Source organism: Setaria viridis, chromosome 7, assembly GCF_005286985.2.
Source record: "Setaria viridis chromosome 7, Setaria_viridis_v4.0, whole genome shotgun sequence".
NCBI classification, from domain to species: Eukaryota; Viridiplantae; Streptophyta; class Magnoliopsida; order Poales; family Poaceae; genus Setaria; species Setaria viridis.
Genome location: NC_048269.2, coordinates 30654454 through 30678744, shown reverse-complemented (window position 1 = coordinate 30678744; position 24291 = coordinate 30654454). Strand labels below are relative to the sequence as shown.

The 24291-nt window shown below is 46.7% G+C and overlaps 3 protein-coding genes and 3 pseudogenes across 4 annotated transcripts; 1 reads left to right on the top strand and 5 right to left on the bottom strand.

The window, feature by feature from the left end:
- Positions 1–3178: 3178 nt before the first annotated feature.
- On the bottom strand, positions 3179–4243 carry LOC117865074 (uncharacterized). Its single transcript, XM_034749156.2, has one exon. The coding sequence runs from the start codon at positions 4002–4004 to the stop codon at positions 3258–3260; it is 747 nt and encodes a 248-aa protein (XP_034605047.1). The 5' UTR covers positions 4005–4243; the 3' UTR covers positions 3179–3257.
- A 1555-nt stretch (positions 4244–5798) lies between these two features.
- Positions 5799–11045, top strand: LOC117864514 (BRAP2 RING ZnF UBP domain-containing protein 1). Of its 2 annotated transcripts, XR_011898720.1 has the most exons (13): positions 5799–6164; positions 6254–6369; positions 6457–6565; positions 6671–6785; positions 7446–7543; positions 8438–8544; positions 8781–9030; positions 9124–9177; positions 9302–9445; positions 9551–9615; positions 9815–9869; positions 9967–10191; positions 10397–11045. XR_011898720.1 is itself a non-coding variant. In XM_072294975.1 (12 exons), exons 1-12 carry the CDS (start codon positions 5814–5816, stop codon positions 10114–10116), a joined length of 1614 nt encoding a protein of 537 aa, XP_072151076.1. In that variant the 5' UTR covers positions 5799–5813; the 3' UTR covers positions 10117–10338. The 2 variants fall into 2 exon arrangements, 1 of the variants encoding a protein (XP_072151076.1); XM_072294975.1 differs by lacking the exon at positions 10397–11045 and having other exon boundaries at positions 9967–10338.
- On the bottom strand, positions 10475–12644 carry LOC140223516 (uncharacterized; annotated as a pseudogene).
- On the bottom strand, positions 12228–14899 carry LOC117864517 (receptor-like protein 13; annotated as a pseudogene).
- A 620-nt stretch (positions 14900–15519) lies between these two features.
- On the bottom strand, positions 15520–17274 carry LOC117864515 (receptor-like protein 8). Its single transcript, XM_034748650.2, has 3 exons — positions 16837–17274; positions 16594–16743; positions 15520–16507 (listed from the first exon to the last, which is right to left on the bottom strand). Exons 1-3 carry the CDS (start codon positions 17258–17260, stop codon positions 15663–15665), a joined length of 1419 nt encoding a protein of 472 aa, XP_034604541.1. The 5' UTR covers positions 17261–17274; the 3' UTR covers positions 15520–15662.
- Positions 17275–20887: 3613 nt separating this feature from the next.
- LOC140223515 (uncharacterized) lies at positions 20888–23713 on the bottom strand (annotated as a pseudogene).
- Between the last annotated feature and the right edge of the window lie 578 nt (positions 23714–24291).

The following is a 24291-nucleotide window of genomic DNA, read 5'->3' as shown; positions in this document are numbered from 1 at the left end:
GGTTGGCGTTGCTGCCTGGTGGCTGGTGGTGCACCGTGCACGCTCGCGGCGCGCACCTGGGCTTCGTTGCGGCTCAGCCCAACCAGTAGGCCGCTCGGCCGTCTTTGCCTCCGCGCACGAGAGCGCCGTGGGCCGGTCCTCGTTTGGGTTGTTGGGTGCGCCGCGCTCGTGGAGAGAGGAACTTTTTTTCCATTTTTGTCTTTAATAATTTCTATTTTTAAAAAAATTATTATCTAGAAGAAAAATTTGCAAATCTATACCTATATAGTAACTATTTCAAATAGCTATATGTTTCTGGCATGGTTGCCATGTCAACCTATCGCCATTTTAAAAGACTATAGCCAAATGAAACGTGTATAAGGTCTCTGGATTTATTATTTTCAATCCACCAACTAAAAATGGTGACTTTTATTGATATGTAAAATAAAAATGTATAAGTTATATTAGTATGGTTGCTAAGGATAAAAAGTTGGTTAATTTTAACGTATATCTAATTATTATATACATAAAACTTCTTGCACATGAAACAATAAAGATGCACGCGTAACATTTTGGAAAATTTCAGATCTTATGCATTGAGTTAATTGAACACTAAAATAAATATAAATATAGGAGTCCCGGCAGTCAACTACTTAAATGTAAAACAAAAGTAGCACAGATAGCTGACCTTTTTTGTTCAAATCACAATCCAATTATAAATATAACTTATACCTTTTTTCTAAATCGATAAAGCAATCACCGCTTGAGTTGGCAGCAAAACATAAATTTTCAAAGACCTTACAGCCATTTCATTTAGTTCTAGCCAACTAGCTGTTTGAAATGGCTATATAGGTATAGACATATAAATTTTATTCCAGATGATTATTAAAATAAGAAATTATTAAATATAAAAAATCAAAAAAATGTGGAGAGGGAGGGACTCGTCTGCTTCCGTGTAAGATGTTTTTCTAGTCTATCAGACAGTCATGTTTCCTAGGGATTTCATCCCCTTTGTTGTAGCTGCGATGCTGCTCAGGAGGAGGGACGGATCAAGGGTTCCACCACCGCTAGCTTTAGATGAAGAAGGGATTGAAGTGTTAGGGAAGACAGTCCGTGGTGGTGGGTTGCGAGGGCAGCGTGGCGAGGCGGTGGCAATGGCGGAGAGGCAGCCAATGGGGCAAGGTCGGCAATGGTAACCGCTAGAGATAGTGCGATGGCAGGGGTGAGGTCCTCATGAGCCTTTCTGCGACTGTTGTCTCCTCCTCACATGCCATGGCGTCGCAACTGCCCCCTCTGCACACTGCCATCACAACCCTCTCCTGTTACTGTCGTCGTCTTCTCCTTCTCCTACGCAATGTCACTTCATCCATGTCATGTCGCCGCCAACGGCCTTTCCTCCTTCGTCGCCGGCCGTGGTCTCCTCCGTCAATTTTTCCCTTTCCCCTCGTTGAAACATGACTTCGTCGATAGAGTATGCCTTCAATCTCCATCCTACTCCCTTCGTGGCTCCATCCCAAAAAGAATGCAACTCTCGCTTTCCGAGAAGTCAACTAATTTTAAATTTGATCAAATTTATACAAAATAGTATTAACATTTATGGTACAAAATAAATATTAATAGATTAATCATGTAATATATTTTCATACTAAATCTATTTGGAAACGTGAATGTTAGTATTTTTTGTATAAATTTGATCAAACTTAAAATTGTTTGACTCCTTAAGAAGTGAGAGTTGCATTCTTTTTGGATGGAGGAGTACACGGCGAGTGGGCACATGACGCGGAAGAGGGACAGGGAGAGAGAAATGGCATGCCAGGTACCCTCGGAATGTGCACTACGCGCAATAGGGAAGGGGTCAGACGTTGGATGGCTCCGAGCTCCCCGTTAGGGATGCCCTGAAGCAAGCAACAAAAGCAGGGGCTCAATGAAGATGCAGACAAGACACCCAAACGCCGCAACATGCATGCGCACGGCACAGGGCGCAGCAGGAGCAGCTTCGGCACGCGAGCCACGCCGCTGCTGAAACCCTGGGAAAAGCCAGCGCTCGTCGAGACAAACAACTGGGGGCGTCGGAGTCATCTATAGGTACGAGTAGGGGCGCGTTTGGAGTAGCTCCGGCTTCTCTTGACACGCGCACTGTTGTTAGAGGAGCCGGAACCGGAGAGGCTACAATTTGTGGATTCCTCCAACGTTCGTGAAGGGGAGGAGGAGGAGAGAGAAAATCGACTCATGTGAACAGCATCACTACAGCATATGAATATTAACATGTCAGGTAGAGCCTTAGCCGGTGGTAGCTCCACCGAGGCAGGTAGCGCCTTTTGCCTTTTCGTGATGTTTGGTTCGGGCCTTCAGGCCGAGCTCAGCAGAGCTCGTGACCGCCTCAGGCTTTGCTGCGTTTCGCCCAGGCCAGGCCAGGCCAAAGCCGCCAAAGGCCAAGGATGCACGTTTCGCCCAGGCTTTTTCGTGCGGCTAAATAATTACACGTCACGCCTTTTCTCAGCGCTGCCACCATGGCCAATATATGCAGGAGCAGAGGAGGGGGCTCGGCCTTTTCTTTTGGCGCCCCCGAGATATGCATTGCCCCTTCTTCACCAATTGCCAAGTTACCGAACACATGCAGGGGCGTGTGGGAGCTTGCTTTTGCATGTTCCAATGGCATCTATCAGACGGGGGCGGTGTGCTTCTGTCTGTGAACGCTTTGTCGATCAGTGAGGGATTTATTGCACGATCTGCAATGGGGTAATTGTGGACTTGTGGTGTAGTCAACAGTTTGGGACCTTTTGTGCAACAAAGTTACAGCTCGGTTATGGAATAGTGTTCTTGGGTTTGATGTCATGCCGAGGACCCACTGACTCGACGCCAGCCGAGCCTGATCACAGCATAACGGGACCCCCTCTGTACCGGTGCTCAGGCTCAAAGAGACTCAGCGACGACCGCCCAAGCACTCAACAAATGCCAATATGCCATTCAACTTCGAACGATGCAAAACTGTAATTTCTTCTGTTTAACAGTGAGATTAATCATTCACTTATTAAGATATCTGTGAACATTTTCTCATTGGCAGTTGAACAAAGTTAGCGAGTTTAGTGATGAATAGAATATTGATCAAAGATTGATTTTAGTGGAGATGAAATATGCAAAGAACTAGCAGGACCGCGGAGATCGATAGGTGATGTGAGTATCTGACTGAACAGGAAAATGACCAAAATAATGAATGAAATCAAGCTGCATCATACAAGCACATCGCCCCTCTCACTACATCGCATACAAGTGATCTCTTACTTCGATGACCATGAAGAGAAGAAGTGGGCGGCGGTGAGATTGGACGAGGAGGAGGAGGAGGCGCGGTTGGTGTCGGTCACCGTCAGCGCCGGCCTGGCATCGGCAAAGCTCAGCGAGGGCGGGGGATACGCCACGACGCCCACTGGCGGGAGCCTCCGCATTGCCGACAGCGGCGGCGAGAACCCTCCCTCCTCCTCGTCCCCCTCCTCCGTGATCCCGAACGGCGACGGCGACGCGCCCGGGGTCTCGAACGGCGGCGAGTCCCCGCCGTCCGGCGCGGCCTGGCCCCGCGCGCCGCCCCGGTCGTACACCGGGTTGGAGATGCACATGAACCCGTCGCCGCGCGCCGAGGAGCCCGTCGACGAGCCCGAGCGCGACGGCGTCGAGCGGCGCGCGGGCGACCACCGCCACACGGCGGACTCCAGCTTGGGGATGGCGAGGAGGAGGTCCTTGGTGTTGGGCGCGTGGAGCACGCCGTGCGCGTAGTAGAACGGCGGCGTGCCGGAGAGCGCCTCGCGCGCCGCCGCTGTGGTCGCCACCGACCCGTCCTCGGTGCGCGCGGGGGACAGCGACAGCGGGCCGAGCTTCGACTGGGACGCCTCGGCGCGGAGGCGCCGGCGGCGGAGGTGGGCGCAGAAGAGGTCGGCGAGGAGGAGTACCAGGATGGTGAGGAAGATGGCCAGGCTGAGCGCCACCGTCACGCTCACAGCCACGGCCAGCCTCGACATGCCGTCGGTGAACATGGCGCCGTGGCGAGCGAAGCGGAGTGGAGGAGCTATGCAGCGCAGAGAGAAGAGAGGAACGTGTACTGTGTGCAAGTGCAGCCAACAGGTGGCGCGGCGACTGCTTGTGGTCGCATCAAAAGACGAAAGCTGCAGCTGCTTAGGAGACGATGCCTTTGATTGTCTAATCCACCACCATTGATCAACTTCCGAGCCACTTCCCGAGGCGGGTTACTTCCAAAAGCTAGAGCCGGGTACGACTAGCGTGTGGGTTGTCTGAAGAAAACAGCGGCCACTCGTTTGTGTCTGAAACTCTGAACCCTTTCACTGGAAGCGGGTCCCAGCCATGTAGGGTAAATCTGTCACTGCTTCACTGGGAGCTGGTGGCTGATGAGTGAGAAGCTAGCGCTGTAGATAAAGCTAAGCATCGTTCTGTTAGTGGTTACCTGATCATTGGGGGTAGGGAAAGGAGACGAGTGTTTTTGGCGGGAAGGCAATGATCCGGCTACTGTTGTGAATCCAAAAGATTCGCGCGTTCTGCTCTGACCGCACGAGTAGTCATCGTAGTTTGAGGTATGAGCGCGTGCCGTTCCTGTGTGCTCTAGACGACACGTTCATACCGCATGATTGCCATTTGGCAAAGTCGTAACGCTGGTCAGTGGTAAAATAAAAGGAGCTCGAACACTACTCCCTCCGTACCGAAAAAAAATATGTCCAGGTTCGGAGTCCGAATTGTATTTTTTTTTCAGGACGGAGAGAGTACGACGGAGTATTCTCAGCAGAAAGAAGTGCCGCAAATATCACAAATCCTCAAGAAGAATGAAGCCCGTGTGCTGCAATACAGCATGAATGCCAGTCCGAACAGTGAATGCTTTGATCAAGATAAAACCATCGTGCTCCCAAACAGGTAATTTCATTCTAAGGAGAAAATCCATGGATGTTCATAAAAGCTCTGTGCTCGGAATCGAACAGAAGAGCATTGCCTGAAAACTCTAAATCATGGTTCAGGGGCTGCAACAATGGATGAAGATCTCACAACTTTAGAACGTATCTTTTTCTCTGTAAATCGTGGTATCTCTCGCCGCACCACCCTGCCAATGCCACCGTTTTGCCGTCCCGTGCATCCTTTCCGACCCCTTCTTTTGAGAATTGAAGCGGGTTGGAACTAATTGTTGGGAATAGATTCCCAATACCCGTAAGAACTTCTACTAGAATTCATATGTAATCGTACTACTAGAATTCCTATGTAATCGTACTAGAACTCATGCCATGTAATCCTACTAGGACTCCTACTTTATAACTGACTACTAATCCCATCCCCTGGAGTATATGAAGGAGGGTAGGGTTCCCTAGATCGGTAGGCTAAGATTTCATAAAACTACAATAGAGGACCAAATCCTCAACACCAAACAACACCTAAGTGCAGAGCACAATATACAACACTCCAAACAGGATGTAGGGTATTACGCCACTCTGACGGTCCGGACCTGTATAAATCTGTGTCTTGTGTCCTTGATTTTACCATCAAATTTCAGGTCCGGTGATCCCCCACCAACCAGTTTACTACCTCGAGATACCACTCGGTAGGTTGCCGAGTATAAAATACCGACACTTATCATCAGCCATAAGAAAACATTAACCTTCAGTCGTAACTTACAGTGATTGGGGTGGTGAACATGCTGTGGGTCGAGGGGCAATTACACTATTCTGAAGCCAAACTCGCTGTAATTGTTTAGTTAAAGAAATCGCTAATAAAACGCAAAGTAATTGAACTCGTCCAGCAAAAAAGAAGGAAAAGGGCCCAAAAGCCCAGCGAACCCATCCATCATCATGTTCGTCTTGCGAATCCAGTCCGTCGACTTCCCCGCCGCCGCCGACGAGGTCGGCACCAGCGGCGGCGGCGGCGCCGCCACCTCCCACCCCCTCTCCCCGCCCTCCAGCAACCCTCCCCCATCCACCACCACGTCGTCCATACCTCCCCTCGAGCTCCCCGGCGCGACCTCCGCGGCGCCCGCCCGAAGCCCTAGGATCCACCACACCAGCGGCGTCATCCACCTCTACCACTCGTCGTCGTCCACCTCCACCACCTCCTCCTCCTCCTACGCCTCGGCCGTCGCCGCCACCTCCTCCTCCTCCCACGGGCCGGCCGCCCCGCAGCCCGCCTCCGACTCGCTCCTCCCGGTAACTGCTCTCCCTCGGTTTCTCTCTACTAGTACTTGTGTGCTTTCTGTTTCGCGCGCTTACGTCTAGTTGACTCCTCTTTCTCGCAGCCATGGCGCGGCACGCGGCTCCTGGTGCTCGCCGTTCCGACGCGCGTTTCGCCGGACGACTTTATCCGCTTCTGTGGCCCCTACCTCGAGCGCGCCTCGGACATCCGTTTCATCAGGTGAACTACCGGCTATCGCTTTCCTTAGCAAATCGCGCCATTCTCTGCTTGTTGAGCGATTTACTTACACACGCCGTTGTACCGTAGGGATGATGGAGTGGAGGACCGGTACAGCGTCCTTGTGGAGTTTGAGGACCAGAAGAGCGCTGATGGGTTCTACCTGGACCTTAACGGCTGGAGGTTCTCATCCTCAGAGGTTGATAACATTGTCAATTGGATTTCAGTTTTGTTTGCTGATCATATGCCAGACCCTTGCTAAATTGGGGAGTGTGCCTGATTTACCTTTTGTTCCATGGTGCAGGGAGAGGTGTGCCATGTTCTGTTTATAGCAGCTGTGCAGTATACACCTTCTTCGGAGATTGCCACAACTCCACCGGCTGGATCCACCGAACTTCCGATATGCCCTGTTTGCATAGGTGATCTTAACTTTTCTTATTTATGTTGCTTTGGGGGCTCTGCAATACAATCGCAATCATTTGTAAATGTCACCATAATGTCACATTTGAATTCCTGTTGTGATCTCTGATGAAGAGATTTATTGGATGTCTCCAAAGAGACCTCTGATGAAGAAATTTAGGCACTTCTGTTCTGTGCTTGGAAACTTCATCTCTGAGGTTGGGAATCTATTTCTATTTCCTTGAGACTTAACTAATAACCGTTTTCCTGAAGTGTTTCCAATGCCTATCAATTTTGATGAACTGCTTTAGAGCTGCCTTCAGGGTGTAGCTTTCTAACCTAGTAGGCTCGATACCCATATTGATCATGTTCTATCAAATTACGCATCGAAGTTTTTTATTTCAGATAAAGTAAACTTGATTTATGTCTTCTTTGTGTTGTTCAACCAACATTACATACATACACGTGGTACTCAACATTATGTACACACGTGGCACTTCATAAATAGATACTAAATTTCTCATTTTCCTGGGCATAGTTTGAACTTTAAATGCCTTTCTATTTGACGCAACACTTCATTTGTTATTTTCACTTCTCATATTTTGCTGGTTGTTACCTGTCTTGTTTAGGGCATTGCATGCCTAACTATTCTCTGCCATCTTCATGTGTTAATTGATCAGAAAGATTGGACCAAGACATCAGTGGGATTTTGGCAACTACTTGTGATCACTCCTTCCAGTGTTCATGCGTTTCAGTGTGGGTCAATTCATCTTGTCCGGTAATGAATGGCTGTTTTTGCTCTTCCCATTATTTGCTCTTCTAGGGCAGCACACAATCATTCACGGCTATTATTCTTTCCTTGTGTGATGTATAAATGCTCTGGATTTGCATTTGCAGTGAAAACTATGTCATACAAAATGTCTAGTCATGTTAATTGGATAGTCTTCTTGATGAATGGTGAATTCCTCGTCGTGTCATTCTTTTCTTAGTATTTGGTACTGAATAACCATTTGGACATAAAGTTTCTTAAAGAATCTTGGGACCTTGAACGTGTCAATTTGATATCTTGGGCACCCAGTAGGAACTTCCAGCGGCAGGGGCATGTCAATACTGATTTCTGAACATTCACTGCCTGCATGTACATTCTAGCAAGTAATTGCACTGCAAGGGGGAAAATATTGAATTGTAATGGCAAACATGTGAGTCCTGGGGACATTATACTAAAATACATGGATCATAACATTGTAAATAAGGAGCAACTGCTTTCTCATGTACTCCAAATTATTGTTAGTACTTCAATTTGAAGTACTATAGAGTTGCCTCCGGTGTATCGAGAACTCTTTCTTTCCATTATCACAGGGAGGACAGATCGGGTGCACCCGGCCCTTGGGGTGCTCCTGTGCACCGGGCCGGGTGCATCCGTTGGATGCACAACCAATGGTCCAGATGTACAGCATTTTTGTAAAAACTACAAGGGTTAAAACGCAAAAGTGCATCATAGACAGCGTGTGCATCTGGGCCGTTAGCTGTGCATCCAACGGATGCACCCGGCCGGGTGCACGGGAGCACCCCAAGGGCTGGGTGCTCCTGATCCGTTCTCTTATCACAGGCATTACTTTCTTTAGCATGATCTGTGCCTTTAGCCCTTTACCGTGAGCTGTTTCCATTTCAGGTATGTCAGTTTTGTCAGAAGCAGCCTGAAAATTCTACTTGCTCTGTTTGCCCAACTTCCGGAAACCTCTGGATATGTGTGATTTGCGGTTTTGTTGGATGTGGAAGGTATGCCATTACATTACCTACTGACTTAATATTTTCTGAGTCATTCTGGCATCTTAAGGGTGTTCATGTTAAAGTACTGTACATAATTACTCAGTGGTTAAGACTGCTACATGGAAAGACCAGTTATAATGATGTGGGACATTTGTTGTCATCAGAAGAATTTTGATATACACAGCTTTGGGTTCGTTCAACCTCTTTCTACATTAGTTTTGCCCATATTGATTTCCATGTTCTAGGTATCAAGAAGGCCATGCAAAACAGCACTGGAAAGACACTCAGCACTGCTATTCGCTAGATTTGGAAACACAGCGTGTTTGGGATTACGTTGGTGATAGTTTTGTCCATCGTCTGAATCACTCGAAGAGTGATGCGAAAAATGCTAAATTCAAGTCAAAATGTAAATACTCTGGGGATGACTGTGTGAACTGCACGTGCGATGATGACTCAGACATGGGTGGAGCTATGTTCAGCAGCAAAGCTGAAACAGTAAGAAATTTTAAGTCCACTTAATTTGCATTACTCCGACATACCTTACTGGTAATCTCTTTTGACAAGTTACATGCACACTCTTCTTAATAGATTGTGGACGAGTACAATCGCCTCCTGGCAAGTCAACTCGAAACTCAGAGAGAGGTGCACTCCACTTAACTGCTAAGTTTTTTTTTTGTCGTTGCTATTGATTCTATGAACTTTCTTGGCCTGTTGAAATCGTAGTTTCTCTCATGCATATGTCTGCATATATTGTTCATACTCGCAGTATTATGAGGGACTTTTGTCTGAGGCTAAAAGAAACAAGGAACGCCGCATCTCTGAAGCTGTTGATAAAGCTGTGAATGATAAGCTTCAAGAGCTCCAACTTAAGCTCGAGAACCTAATGGCGGAGAAAAAGAAAGTTGCAGATGTGAGCATTTTGTCTCATGCATGTTTATCAAGCGCAACTAGTTGTTAGCATTCTAACTCATGACTCCTTGCGTTGGTGTAACTATTTTCTGCCTTTCACTTGCAGAAGAATGAAAAACTAACTAGGAGCCAAGACATGTGGCGTCAGACACTAAGAGATATTGAGGAAAGGTATGCTTGATACCTTTTTTTTTGGCGAAGAAGGAATGGTGTGATTATGGTTTTTAAAAGCAGAAATAATACTATTAGATTATAGATGGCATTATATATTTTGAAGTATCAGTTCGGTGAAAAGGTCTCTTGCTCTGTTCTTTTTTTTTGGGACCGTAACTTTTCCTTTTTTGTTTCTTTGATAAATATGCACTCGCAGGGAAAAGGCACAGTTGAAATCGAAGGACGAAACAATTCGTGATCTGGAAGAACAGGTGCTTGTCATTATTTTCGTTTCAGAGGTTTATATTTGTAGTTGAGTGGTAGTACAAGGGCCACCCGTTAACATATGTTGTGAAAAATTTGTTGCAGATCAAGGATTTCAAATTTTCCATCAAGTTGCAGAAGTCGATAGAGAAGAACGATGGTGTCAAGGGTGGTACGCTGGTGCCACTTCATATGGAGTCAGATTCTGGAGGCAAGGGTAAAAGATCATCAAGAACAAGCAAGAGGAGGAATTAGTAGCCTCCAGCACTTATCATGCATAGTGGCGCTCCCTTTGTTGGCTAGCAAGTTATTTCTGACCGGAAGACTTGGGTGCGAACCGTATTCTTGTGTATTATTACTGGTAGTCTTTCTCAGTGCTAGCCACTATTCTTTTCTCAAAATTATGAGCTGACAGTACACAAGGAAAACAGAACCTAATTTTCCGGCTAAAATACTAACAGAGATTGTCGAGTCCAATTCATCATTTCTTCTAATAGTGTCATACAGCCATCTTACATCTCTCTCGGCATTTCAGGTCAAACGCAAAACGTATAAGGTTGCACGTGCAATTTTGAAGCTATTACAGGATTTCATGATGACTACTTATTTTCAACTAGGTGGTCAGTTGGATGCCAATGATATGATCTATAGTCTGAGTATGGCAGCGCCCATATGAATGGCAAAATGTGAATGCAACTGTAGCCCAAAATGCCAACGCGAAGGAAGCAGCGGTGACCATGTAAAGGGTTGGATCATTAGACGTCTCATCATCATCCACATCTTCTGGTGCAGGGGCAGCAGGAACTAAGCTAGCAGGGCACATATTTCGGAGGTTCTTGTTGCCTTGGTAGCTATTCATCCTGAACGTACTAAACTGACCGGAGTCCGGTATGCAGCCTGATAAGTTGTTGTACGCCACAGAGAACACCTCCAACGACGATAGCCGGGTTAACTCCCATGGTATCGTGACGTTCCACTTAGCTCATTGTGAGATAAGTCTAAGATTTCTATTGAGCTCATATTTGTGAGGGTAGCTGGAATTCTGCCAGTAAAGAAATTGTGTGATAAATTGAGGGACTTGACACTCAGATTTCCCATCTCCTGAGGAACTTCTCCTGATAACATGTTTCCAGATAGGTCGATGCCAAACATTATATTGATGAAACTGTGACGATATGTGTAAAGATTCCCTTTAGTAAAGTAGGTGAACCCTTGGAGGCCATACTGATCAACATACTCAAAATCTTGATCATTAAAATAATCAGAATCGTCAAATCCCGTTTCCATGGACATTTGCCAACCATTGTTAAACCACCTGGAGGTCGTCTGCATGATACCCAAACGCTATGCCACCAATGCAAGACGGTAACGAACCTGAAAGTCTGTTCTGTGAGAGGTTAATTACAGTAAAGAACCGGAGATGACACAAATTTGGGGAGATATGTCCCTCAAACCTGTTTCCACCTAATAGAAGCAGCTTGATATGAGAAAGATATTGTATCCAGTGGAGAGTACCGGTAAACTGATTATGTCTTAGATCCATAGCTGTAACATAAGAGCTGTTGAAAAAAGACACTAGGGAAGCCTGATAAGGAATTCCCTGACATGTTCAAAAAGCTCAATGTTAAGTTGTTGTTGCAATTTGGTATGGACCCCGAAAAGTTGTTCCCTGAGAGATCTAAAAGCCCAAGACTAGTTAATTTGCAGATAGCAGGATCAATTTCACCAGTTAAGCTATTCCTAGCAACACTCAGAACAGTCAAAAATGGAGAGAGATTCCAATTCGAAACACCGAGATTGCCTGACAGCCTGTTATCGTGTAAGTCCATGATATACATGGTATTAGCGGACAGATTTCTAGGGAGTGTTCCTTCAAACTTGTTGCCGTCTAGGCATATTTGCCCCGCGGACAAATTACTAGCCCCACCAAATATTGGACCCCCAAGGTTGTTATTGGAGAGCTTCAAGATTAGCCCAGGATCACCGGTAGTGAACAAACAAGCTGACACTTGTCCCGTAAATTTATTATTTGATAGGTTCATAATTCTCATGCCGCTAATGTTGCACAATGACTGTGGAACGTCTCCGGAAAGAATATTACAAGAAGCATCTAGAGCTCTTAGATTCGGAAAGACTGAGCTGATGTTGATTGGCAACTGTCCTTCAAAATGGTTCAAAGATAAGTTGACAATTGAAAGATTAGATTGGTGCCACCACATTGTATCTAATGATCCTACCAAAGAGTTGTTTGAAAGATCCAAGACGGCTAGAGTTGCTTCATTCACAAAGAACCAATTGTGAATACTTCCTGTCAATTTGTTGCTAGACAGGTCAAGAACATGTAAATGATGTTGTGTGCCAAGAAATGCAATGATGCTGTCGTCAAGGTTACGGCCAGCGAGCATTAGTGATCTCAGCTGAAATGGTGGTGCCCGTCCACGGAACATCACATCAATATTCAAATCATCGTTCTTGCATAGGCCTATAGTCTTTTTTTTTTTTCAAGAATACGCAGGAGAGCTGTGTATCTTTGTATTAAGAAGAGGTAAATGATAGAAAGTTAAGTTACAACGCGGGCTAACCGGGCGCACGCACACGCGTTATCTCATTTAGTGATTATACAAAGGGATGAACAACCAAACGACAAACAGCGAATTCAGAGAAGGGATGCTATTGTCCCGGCACTCTTACTGACGCCGGCCAACCTAGGAGGGACAGGTGCTTAGCACCAGCGCTGCACCATAGGTGAGCTTGTTAAGAGATTTCGCGAACCAACCGTCCATGCTGTTTTACCGGCGATCTGTTGAAGACTCTGTCGTTACGTTCCTTCCAAATTTTCCAGGAGATTAGCATAAACGCAGAGTCCAATCCTCTCTTGTTCAGGGTATTCAGACCGCTCCGTTTGTGCAGCCACCAGTTGATGAGACAGACTTCCTACGTTGGGGCATGATTCTGAATGTTCAGAAATGAACTGATCTCCTCCCAGACCTGCAGAGTATAGGAACATCTGGCGAAGATGTGATCAGCTGTTTCCCGTTCTTTTTCACAGAATGCGCAAGATGTATGATCTTGTAGGCCCCGACGATGCCTCCTGTCAACTGTCCACAACTGATCCTTTACCGCAAGCCACATGAAGAACTTGATTTTCAGAGGTGCCCATGCTCTCCAAATGGTCTTGGCTGCAGCAAATTTTGTTGCTCCTTGGAAAAATGCCCTATAGGCTGATCTCGCGGAGTAGATTCCAGAGAGGTTCCATCTCCAGGATACAATGTCCTCAATCCCTGTCGTTAACTGGATTCTGTCCACCGCATGCCAAAGCTTAACGTACTGTGATATTGCGGAATGCGGATACTGTCGCCCGTCCGACAATATCTCTAATCCATTGTTTATGGTGGAGAGCTTCATAGGCCTATAGTCTTGAGCATGGTACAATTTCTTAGCCAGAGTAAATCAAACGTCCCATTTAGTTTATTTTTTGATAATTTGAAAGTCTGAAGCGACGAAGAAATATTCGAAGATGAGGTTATAGGTATATGACCTTGAAAGAGGTTTTCTGAAACATCCAAGTACTCGAGACGTGGAAGCTCAAATAAGGATGCTGGCATGCTTCCATTCAACTGATTTGACGTAGATGCAACTCTCGCAAGTTCTTGAGATTTCCGAAAGCTGATACATACACATGTAGTTTCATCATTACAAGCAGCACTAACATAAAGGAATCTTTACTTATTGCTGTACCTGTATTCTTGAGAGTACCACTCATATTGTTCATAGCAAGATTGATGACTTCAAGAGAAGTGAATTTTCCGAGAGATCCCATGATATCATCATCCTCGTAGATGTTTCCACTAAGGTCGAGATTCCGGAGCTTAGTCAGTCCTCAAAGAGCTGAAGGAATTGCTTGAACTATGAATAAACTGCTTTGGTCAAAGAGAGGTAGGAGTAGCATGGGAACGGAACAAGTTACATACCATCAATATTTTGTAAGCCAGACAGCATATTCCAAGATAAATCCAGCAGCAGAAGCTCATGAAATTGAGAGAAGATTTCCAAATTCAGATTCCAGGGTCCGCCTTCGTGAATCCCAAAAAGGTGAAGACCCGACACTCGTGTGCTGTCATCGTTGCATGTGACGCTTTCCCAGGAGCAGCAGTCGTCACTCTGTCCCCATGAAGACGGGACTTCGGAGTTTGATTTCATCAACGAAGATTGGGTATGCATAAGAGCAATCCTCTCCTCAGGGACGCATCCAAATGTGATGTTAGGCATGCACTGCAGGATGCATAGGACCCAAAATAGGATCTTGAACGGAAAGGAGCCACTCATCATTTTGCTAGAGCGCTGATCGAAAAGGTTTTGCGCTCTTGCCCGCACAAACTATGGTGATGAACTCAGCTTTCAGGTGTTTCGTCTTCAGCTCCGGCGTGGATTGTGGCTTGTGGGGTGGGACAGAGATCTATTTCTGCGTAGTTACCATATTCTGCTGTCCTTGGCATCTTGACTTCCATGGCACGACGACCAGGCTCCTCTATGAGCGCGTTGACGCCCCGCCGTGCCCGGTCGTCCACGCAATGAATGAATTAAAGGTGGCCTACGAAAGTTATCTCAGTCTTCAGCCGAATTAATCATAGAATAGAATGAATCCTCGCTGTCTGACGTCAATCCTGGATGGCCAAACACGCCTAGTTTTACATGTCCGTCAGACCGTCACTAGGCCTTCGCTGTATCTGAACGCCTGTACGTATAACGGATATCTCACTCACTCCTGCACCCTGCGGATCGGTTCCAAAAGACACTGAAGCAAGAAAAACCTGCCAAAAGGGTCACTACAAGTAGTAAAGCCATCTTTTAATAATAAGTTACATTTACACATGGGATAATTTACGAAAACACCGGCAGTTACCCAAAATTTCTAGTCATACGCTCCAATCCATGCAAGTTCGCAAATGCAGACTGGGCAGCTGCTACAGTATTTCACGATTGCCTCTTTGTACGGTACGCTGTTCCTCAGTGGTGATTGAATGACAATGCTCCGATCTACAATTTCTCCAAAGGGATTTCTCCTGACAGCATGTTTCCAGAGAAATCAACACCGAACATCAGGTTGAAGAAGGTGAAGCCTTGCAGGTCATAATGAGTGTCATACGTGAAAGCTGGATCATCATTGTCCATACTAGAAAACCCGGTTCCGAAGACGATGAAGCTGAACAAGGTCTCAAAGTCGAGGTCATGTGCATGATATCCGAACGAGATGGCACTGATGCAGGGCGGTAATGAACCTGAGATTCTGTTGTCTGATAAGTCAATTATGTTTAAGTATTGGAGATGGCATGTGTTTGGGGAGATCTGGCCCCCAAACCTGTTCCCACGCAACAGAAGCATCCTAGTTTGAGAAAGGCTGTGTATCCAATCAAGACTGCCGATGAACTGATTAAATCTTAGATCCAGAACTGTAATGTGGGATCTGTTAATAAAACCATGGGAGAATCCTGAGAGGGAGTTCCGAGACATGTTTAGAAAATACAGTTGCAACTCACCGGCACAGTTTGGTGTAGACCCTACAAAGTTGTTGTCTGACATATCTAAAATCTGAAGACTAGTTAATTTGCAAATATCTGGATAAATCTCGCCAGTTAAGTTATTGCTAGCAACACTCAAAACTGCAAGTGAAGAAAGATCCCAAAATGAAACATCGAGTTTGCCAGACAACTTATTAGCATCTAAATCCATAATTACCATATTGCCCGAGAGATTGCTAGGGAGTGTTCCTTCAAACTTGTTGCTGCCAAGGTATATTGCCCCTACGGAAAAATAGCCAACCCACCAAATATTGAACCTCCAAGATTGTTATTTGAGAGCTTCAGGATTTGCAGCGAAGGCAAATCAGTGAACAAGCAAGTTGGGACTTCTCCTGTAAATTTATTGTTTGATAGGTCCACAATTATGATGTCGATAATGTTGCACAATGATGGTGGCAAATATCCAGAAATGACGTTATTAGAAACAGCAAGGACTTCCAAACCCGGAAACGCTGAGCCGATGTTGGTTGGAAGCTGCCCTACAAGGTGATTACTAGAGATGTTGATCATTTGGAGAGCAGATTGGTGTTGACACATTGGATCTATTGATCCTACTAGCGAGTTACTTGCAATATCCAGATAGACTAGAGTCGCTATGTTCGTAAAGATCCAATTGGGAATACTACCTGTCAAGTTACTGTGAGACAAGTCAAGCATTTGTAGATGACGTTGTGTGCCTAGGAAGTTTGGTCCCACAATGATGATGTCGTCAATGTTACACCCAGAGAGCACTAGTGATCTCAGTTGAAATGGAGGTACAAGTCCATGGAACTTCACATCAATAGACAAATCACTGTTTCCGGACAGGTCAACCTTCTCCAGCATGGTGCAGTTTCTTAGCCAGAAGAAATGGAATGCTCCATTTAAATTATTTCCGGATAAGTTTAGAGTCCGCAGTGCTGAAGAAATACTTGCAAATGAGCTCATAGGTATGTGCCCTTGGAAGAGATTTTCTGAAATATCCAAGTATTCAAGGCGTGGAAGCTCGAATAAGGATGATGGGATGCTTCCACTCAATTGATTGGATCTTAGATGCAATTCTCGCATGTTCTTGAGATTTTTGAAAGCTGATGCATACACATGCAGTATAATAATTAATTAGTGCAAGCAACACCAACATGAAAGAATGTTTAATTACTTATTGTTCAAGTACCTGTATTTGGAAGAGTACCGCTGATATTGCTTCTAACAAGATTTATGACTTCAAGAGATGCCAATTTGCCGAGTGATCCCATGGTATCATTCCCAATGAAACTGTTTTCACTGAGGTTGAGATGCCTGAGCTTTGTCAACCCTTGAAGACCTGAGGATTGGAGCTTTCCTTGAGTCATGAACAAGCTGCTTTGGTAAAAGAGAAGAAGTACTAGTCTTTTGCATGGGGAGAAGGTTTACGTACCATCAAGATTATGCAAGCAAGCGTAACTCAGAGATAACTCCAGGAGCTGAAGCTCATGTAATGGGGAGAAAACCGCCAGATTCAGGTTCCAGCATTCACTTTCTGCGATAGACTTCCCTATGGGAGCGTACATATTGGTAAGGTCAGGACCTGACACTCGTGCGACCTTGCCGTCGAATGTGACCCTTTCCCAAGAACAGCAGTCGTCGCTCTGTCCCCATGAGTCAGGGACTAGTGAGTTAGCCTTGACCAACGAAGATAGCAGATGCATAAGAGCAATCGTCTCCTCAGCTACACAGCCGCATGTCATGTGAAACATGGACTGAAGCATAATGCATAGGATCCAAAGCATGGTCTCCAACAGAATGCAGCTGCTCATCCTTTTGGGAGAGTAATGATAAAATAAAGCAGCTCTCGTTGGCATAAACTATGGATGGTCTATGGTCGTTGACTCAATTAAGCTTTCAGGTGTTGCTTATATGCAGCTGTTTCGTGTTGAATTCCGGCATGTTTTCATCATGTCCGCGAACGGATGCCTGGGCGGTGGTGGGTGTCTATTTCTATGCGTGGTTACCATTTGCTGTCCGGAACCCCACACGGCCACACCTTGATCAATGATCTAGTTGAGGAGTGCGCGCCCTTCCTAGACATTCTTGATTGATTGGCAGAGGTTCGTGGCAGGCCAGCCATGTCAACTTCTCTTTTCACTGACGCATTATTGTGTAGTGGGCAGAGTCCTGTCACCTGTGCTGTGCAGGCCTGACGAATTCAGTGTGGCACCGGCACCAGTGCAGTGCCGGATCGCCTTCAAACTCCACTACTCCAGCCATGAGGACACTACGCGCTCACGCCCACCTTGCGAGGCTTTCTCCTGCCGACGAGCTGCAGTTTGTTTCTGATATCTACCAGAGAACACATTCACACGGCTACTGTATGCTGATGATTCAGTGCACCTTTTTCTGAATCCTGAACCTCACACAGCAAATCGACTGTGTCCAGGGATCAGAGTTTGCAACTTCAGTTGCAGCACATCACCGATCGCCTCTGGCCTCGGGCATCCGTGCCTCACAACGAAGAGAGTTGCTTCGTTCGTGATTCGCAGAATCTGTGGCTACCACTCCTTGTCACTGAGGTCGTTCGGAGCCCCCCTCTGCTGCACGCCGTGGCTCGCCGGAGCGCCGCCAGGTTCCGGCTGTCCATGGGAATGATGCAGAAGAGGATTATGGTCAACACAACGCCACAGGCGCCGAAGAATGCCATACCAGATGTCCAGATTTGCAGCGGCAATGTTGCTGCCTTGCTGAGCTTTGCGCTCAGAGGAAACTATGGTCGATGGACGGTGGCGGTTGCAGCGACGAGCTGCCAGTGTCGACGGCGATCCAAGCGGCAGCGCCCAACCATGCAGCAGATCCTTACATTCTTGGTCTCGCGATACGTGGTGTATCGTCCCTTCTTGATCTCACTACGACGGCAGACGCCGGCGCCGCGCTCGGCTCGCCGGAGCCTCCGCAGAGGCAGAGTCACCTCGTCGAAGGGATGGACGAAGACGAGGCACAGTAAAGAGGATCTCTAATACGAGGAATCCGAAGAACATCCTGGCCGCACAAACCTGATCGGACGGAGGCAGGGGACCCAAGGGTGGACGCTATTAGAAATACCGTCCACCCCCGGACGCGATTAGAAATACCGTCCACCCCTTGAGGCGCAAGAACACCGTCAGCGCCGCATGGCGTGGCTCGCCGGGGCGCCGCCGCGTTCCGGCAATCCCGGCAATGCATCCTCTTGACGGCTGGAATCACCTGTGAGTTCATTAACCCAAATCTGGCCGAAGGCGTGGCGGTCGCTGACTTAGAAGAGGCAGATGGTCGGTGACTTGGCCGGCGAGGGGCGCCAACTGGCTGCGCCGCACCCCAGACTTGTCTTCGAAACCTGGCGAGGCTGTGGTCGCAATGCTGTCGCTAACGTGAAGCAGATCCCTACACCAGGCAAGAACCCATCGGCATGGCAGATGCTCATTCAGGTGAACCTGTCGAGAATTTTGGAATTTTTATCCGTGTCAGTCCTTGGCATCGTCCGGAGTCGCAAGGACGCCGCCTCCGCGGCATGCCGTGGCTCGCCGGCGCGTTCCGGCAATCTGGCCGTCCCCGTCGTTGATCACCTTCCTACCAGAGACCTCATACGTTGCTGCCCTCGAACGCGTGCGCCATGGGCATGGGATTGGCGCTGTATGAGTTCTGCTGCAACACGCCGGCAACAGCATGCACCTCCGTACCCACGACGCCGCGTTGGAGCTGCTGCCGGCGAGCTGGCCGAGGACATATCGCCGTTGTCGGCGTCGAGGACGATGAGGCCGGTGCCGGAGCCGCGCAGGGCTTGCTTGTCTGTCGGGGAAACAGATGCGCGCATCCCGTTGGTGCCCTTGGATCTGTAGAGCTGCACGACGTCCCTCCTTGATGGGAGGTTGTTGCCTGGCCAGAAGGACGCCGTAGCAGACGGAGAATCGTCAGCGAGCGATCGGAGCAAGGCGAGCCCGGACCCGGAGCCGCCGCCGCGCCGATCTGTCAGAGCAGCCCGGCGTTGGCTGTCGGTGCACGCAGTCCGAATCCTCGGAGTCGCAAACGGCGACCACCCAGTCCTTGCTGCGAGACGGGACAACGGGGCTCCTCGATTCCGGCGGAGAAGACGGCGGGAGGGAACCCCATACAGGGGGCTATATGCAAATGTTAGGGACCTAATTGGAAATAATCGGACGACAACTATTAATCGTGATCCAAATTAAGGGGTTATATGTAAATACACGGGGTCTATATGTAAATATTGGATCGCGATTAATAATATCGATCCAAACCAGGGGGTTCTTTGAGATTATTCAGGCGCCGGGCGCCGGCGACATCGCAACTTGCGAGGTCGCGTCCCGCGCTTGCTTCCGTCAGGTTGACGGCACCGCCCGTCCGCCCCCGCACTCGCCGCCCCGCGGACATATCTCGTTCGGGGATGCTTCTCGCCGCCGAGTGGAGATGTAGGACGGCATTGGCTCGCCGCCGCCGCCCGCCGCACCTCCATGGCAGGTCGGCTTCCCCCCGAGCGACTGGACGGAGGAGCGCTTCAGCCCCTGCGGTCGCGGAATTCCGCTGTCCTCGAGGTGGCGGCGGCGCCAAGCAGCGGAAACCGGTCGATCTACTATTGGACGATCGTGGTGAATGCCCCCGATTCCCGAGCGCCGATCAGCCTGGTATCGGCATCTCCCGAACGGCTGCGGTTAGGGAGACGTACCAAAGATTCGCAGTGTTGTTAGCTCATTCGGCATGTCTGCTGAATGTTGAGGATTTGAGTTTGCTGAGCAGATCTTCGAGAAAACGTATACTGAGGGCTTTGTTTATTTCATGGGATATAATTTAGTGATCAATGCAAAATGCTATCGCATTATTTGTGACGGTTATCATGTGACTGTGATCATGATCTCTTGTTTGATATCAGAATGCTCCGAGAGCATGATAACCGGCCACAGTAACATGGCATGGCAATGCTCAAAGAAGTACCTTAGTATGCCAATGTACGTATTCAGTTTCTATTGGCCTACATGTGCTCAGTTTCAGTTCAGTATAGTGCAAGTGATTTGTTTCCATGTAACTTTTCGTCTCTTGCTTGTGTGCAAGTTGCTTTTGTGCGTGAGAGAGAGAGGAAGAAAGAGTTGAGTGAACCAACTCCCAGCACACTTTGCAAGGTGCTGTGCTGGCAGCAGGGAGATGAAACATTCTCGCAAGTCGCAACGGGGTGTATCGTATTTGGCCGTTGTTATTAGCTTGGTCGATGTTGTCAGCTTGATCAATAAACAGAGACCCATTCTCTTGTTTGCAGTGGGCCATCCAAGGCTAATTCCAATCCCATTCGAAACGATTTCTCGTGCTGCATTGAACAATTTGTATTTGCAGTTGTTCTATATCCGAGGGATCATGTTGGATTCTTCACGATATGTAAACCAGAGTCTTATAAGAAATCTACTAATATAGTCTCATTGTTTCATCAAATCCCCAAAGATGTACCATTCAACTCATTCTATTCCTAAAAACATAAACTTTAGCACTTTTACCACTCCGCCTATTGTTAGCAGTGTCTTAAATGTTGCTTCTAGGTAGCGTTTGGGATGCTTCACACCGAGGCATTCCTATACAACCACACATGCATACACATGCAAAACAAGGGTCCTGCAGTTTACAGATAGCTGTTTCAAAAATGGTATACTCAACCAGGCTAAGATACAAGTCATGCTGATTTAGGGTGCAAACTGAAACAAAATATTTAAAAAGAAACAGATGCTGTATAGAAACAGAGCAGCCTGCAGGCTTTTAGCATTCAACATTCTAATTTCAAGTGCAAACACCAAAAGCCTCAGGTGATAAAACAAATGAGAATTAATTCATGGGACCAATGTTTTACCTTTTCTTGTCAATGACTGACGTCAATTTAGTTTGAATAAATATTTATGTGATGTACTAACACAAAATTGTTGGTTCACGCTACATATGCCCCACTACATACATGTCATATCTACAGCAAAATAATGCTTATGTAATGAAAAGTAAAGAAAGTACAAAGCATATGAAGTTATAATTTATTATTGTATATTAGTTTCACTTCACACTTCACAAACTCTCGTGAGGTTCCTGCATGATTTCAGAGGCTGCATATTTGCATATAGCATAAGGAGAGGTTTGGGACATTGTGTGAATTCTAATATTTACTGTCAATAGTATTTCAACTCCAAACTTTAAGAAACCATTGTGGTCACCAGTACATGAGGACCGCCCTATCTTTCCTATTTGTTAACGTTCTTAAAATTTTTCCATTTTCAGTAGATAAAAAAAGGCCAATGAACATGAGCACAGGTAGGTTCAAAATAAATCTGTAGGGTGATCCCCTAAATAGCAATACCAACATTGACACTATCGTAGCATTATGCTCATCCTATTACAACACAACCAACATAAACGGTTTGGTAGCAACCTAGCAATAATGCAAATGCAAACCTGAGAAATTTCCTCCATGATTTGCTAATAACTATGCAATAAAATCAATCACAAGACATTAATCAATCATATATATTTACAAGGTAAGAAACGAACCCTTAATATGTCATAGGATTTTTATCATAGGTATTCAGCAATTAATAAACAATATACTAACCAGATAATCCGTGTGAAGTATAAGTAGGAGTCCTAGCAAAAAAAAGGTGCATTAGGAAGCATAATAAACAATTCTCAAGAAAATTGACCTGAGGCCTGTTTGGCTATTTCCTTCCAAACAAGAACCATACCTTAGAGTGGTCACCCTTGAACAACAGAACAACCAAAAGAACTGCACCAAAAACAAAAAAGGGCATATAAGACTAGTGCAGCTCCATAAATTCCTGCATATGTGTAGCAAAGGTAAAACAATTTCAAGACACCAAATGCTTAAATAATAACTAAACAATATTTCTCATTGTTTTGAACCATATACTTGTTAATTAATTTGCTTCAACTTATATTTTATGCTATCTTTGATCATATGTTACCATATACAAACAAAGCTGAAGGCGTCTCTTAGGCTTTATTGCCATAATAAGTGCTGAAATTTGGAGTAAATTTAAGGAAACTGCAGGTTTGTTGGCTTGTCTACATAAAAAAGAGCTGCACATTTAAGATACTGTATAAGAGTTTACACATGTCAGCCAACCTTTTCATGTGGGATGCCCTGCCTATTTCCTATTATATTGACATGTGAGCCACAACTGCCAGCACGAATTGGCATGGACATGAAAAGAAAATCCTATGGTTTTGGGTAGTTCCTTGATTCAACATCTTAAACGTGCAGTATTTTCATAGTCAGATCAAAGAACCTGATTGTTTCAAAAACGAAAATTGCTAATGTGGTGAACAGTGAACACTAAAGGTATATCGATCTTTTGAACTCACCAAACTGCATCCGAGCACAAAGGTTGTTTGCTTTCCCATTTCTTTTCAGTTCAGCTGCTAAAACACTTAACTTGTAGCATATATACCCTAGAACAATATCCACGCATAGTTTGGGTGCCGTCTTATAGACCTGATAAAAACCAGCCACAAGAAGCTAGCAATGGACCTGCACATAATATATACATTGTCTTTTAAGCAACTCAAGTGTTTGTAGAGCCTCAGTTAATATTGGAGTATATGCATAACAGCATAAGTAAAAGAGTAAAATGACGAGGTCAGCGTCGGTTGTCGAAGAGAGGTTCGCGCCAGCTTCGTTCAGGGCGCGTTGTGGGGCGGTCCCCAACAGAGTATATGCATAACAGCATAAGTAAAATGGTGACAACAACGAGGACAAATGCAGTAGGTATGAATAAATTTTTTAACTTCAAATTATTCAAGCAATTATTAACTACCAGAGGAAAGATAAGATATGAATTATGCAAGGTTAGATTATTAATTAAATCTACAAGCAATGGAACCATTTTGATACAAATATACGAGACTGACGACGTACCGGACACAAAGCCGGCGTGGAAGCAGCGACAGCGGAATAAGTCCCCCTTGGTAGCCTTGATTTCTTGCAATGCAATCAAGATCGGCCGGAGAGGGTCCTGGACCAGCGCGTTCCACATGGCCCCGAGTTCCTCCAGACCCTGCCCCGTCGGTTCGATCAGATCATCCGGGCTCAGGGGCATTTCCCACCACTTGGGATCGGGATCAGAAGGGGGAGCGGGAGCGCAGCACGAGCGCAACTTTATCCCTCGACTGATCCTCGGGAGGTGGAAGGTCCCGCCGGTAGCGGCGTGACTCCGCATAAGCCTGGAGTTCACGGTGCCGGCGACGGGAGAATTCGCGAGAGAAGAGGACATGGCCGTGATCGCCATGCTTAGGGATCCAGAGTGGGAACGATCACGCAGCGGTGAGGAACGCGCGCTAGCTGAGGGGCGGATGGTGGTGAAGGCAATGGGAAATGCGCAGCAATAGGTACTACGGAGACCTCGCGGCGGCGGCAATGGGTAGGCGAGGGTGTTACGAAGAAGGGTTTAACCGCGCCGCTGGAAGGGCAGCCGGCGAGCCGCGTCGGCGAGTGCGAAACGTACAGACAGAGGTGCTGCTGCCTGTTGGTTGGGGCCGTGGGAGCCCCGGGAGCCGGGAGGGGAGGCTCGTGGGCTCAAAGAACCACACGCTTAACAGGCTGATATCCTTGGGGCTTTATGGGCCGTACAGAAGGAAACCAACCGGGCTTTAACGGGCTGATTTAATATCCGCGTGGCAACTACAAAGAGCTCAGCCCCGTTAGAGCCATCACGAAAATGTACATACACGAACCACACGCTGAGTCGCTCTGTTGTCTCATTTACACCTAACGATGCACGTGGCCTGTTCTGTGAATGCATAATACTAGACTTGCTGTAAGGCCTGATTTAGTTGCCCAACTTTGGGCGTCAAAATTACTGTAGCA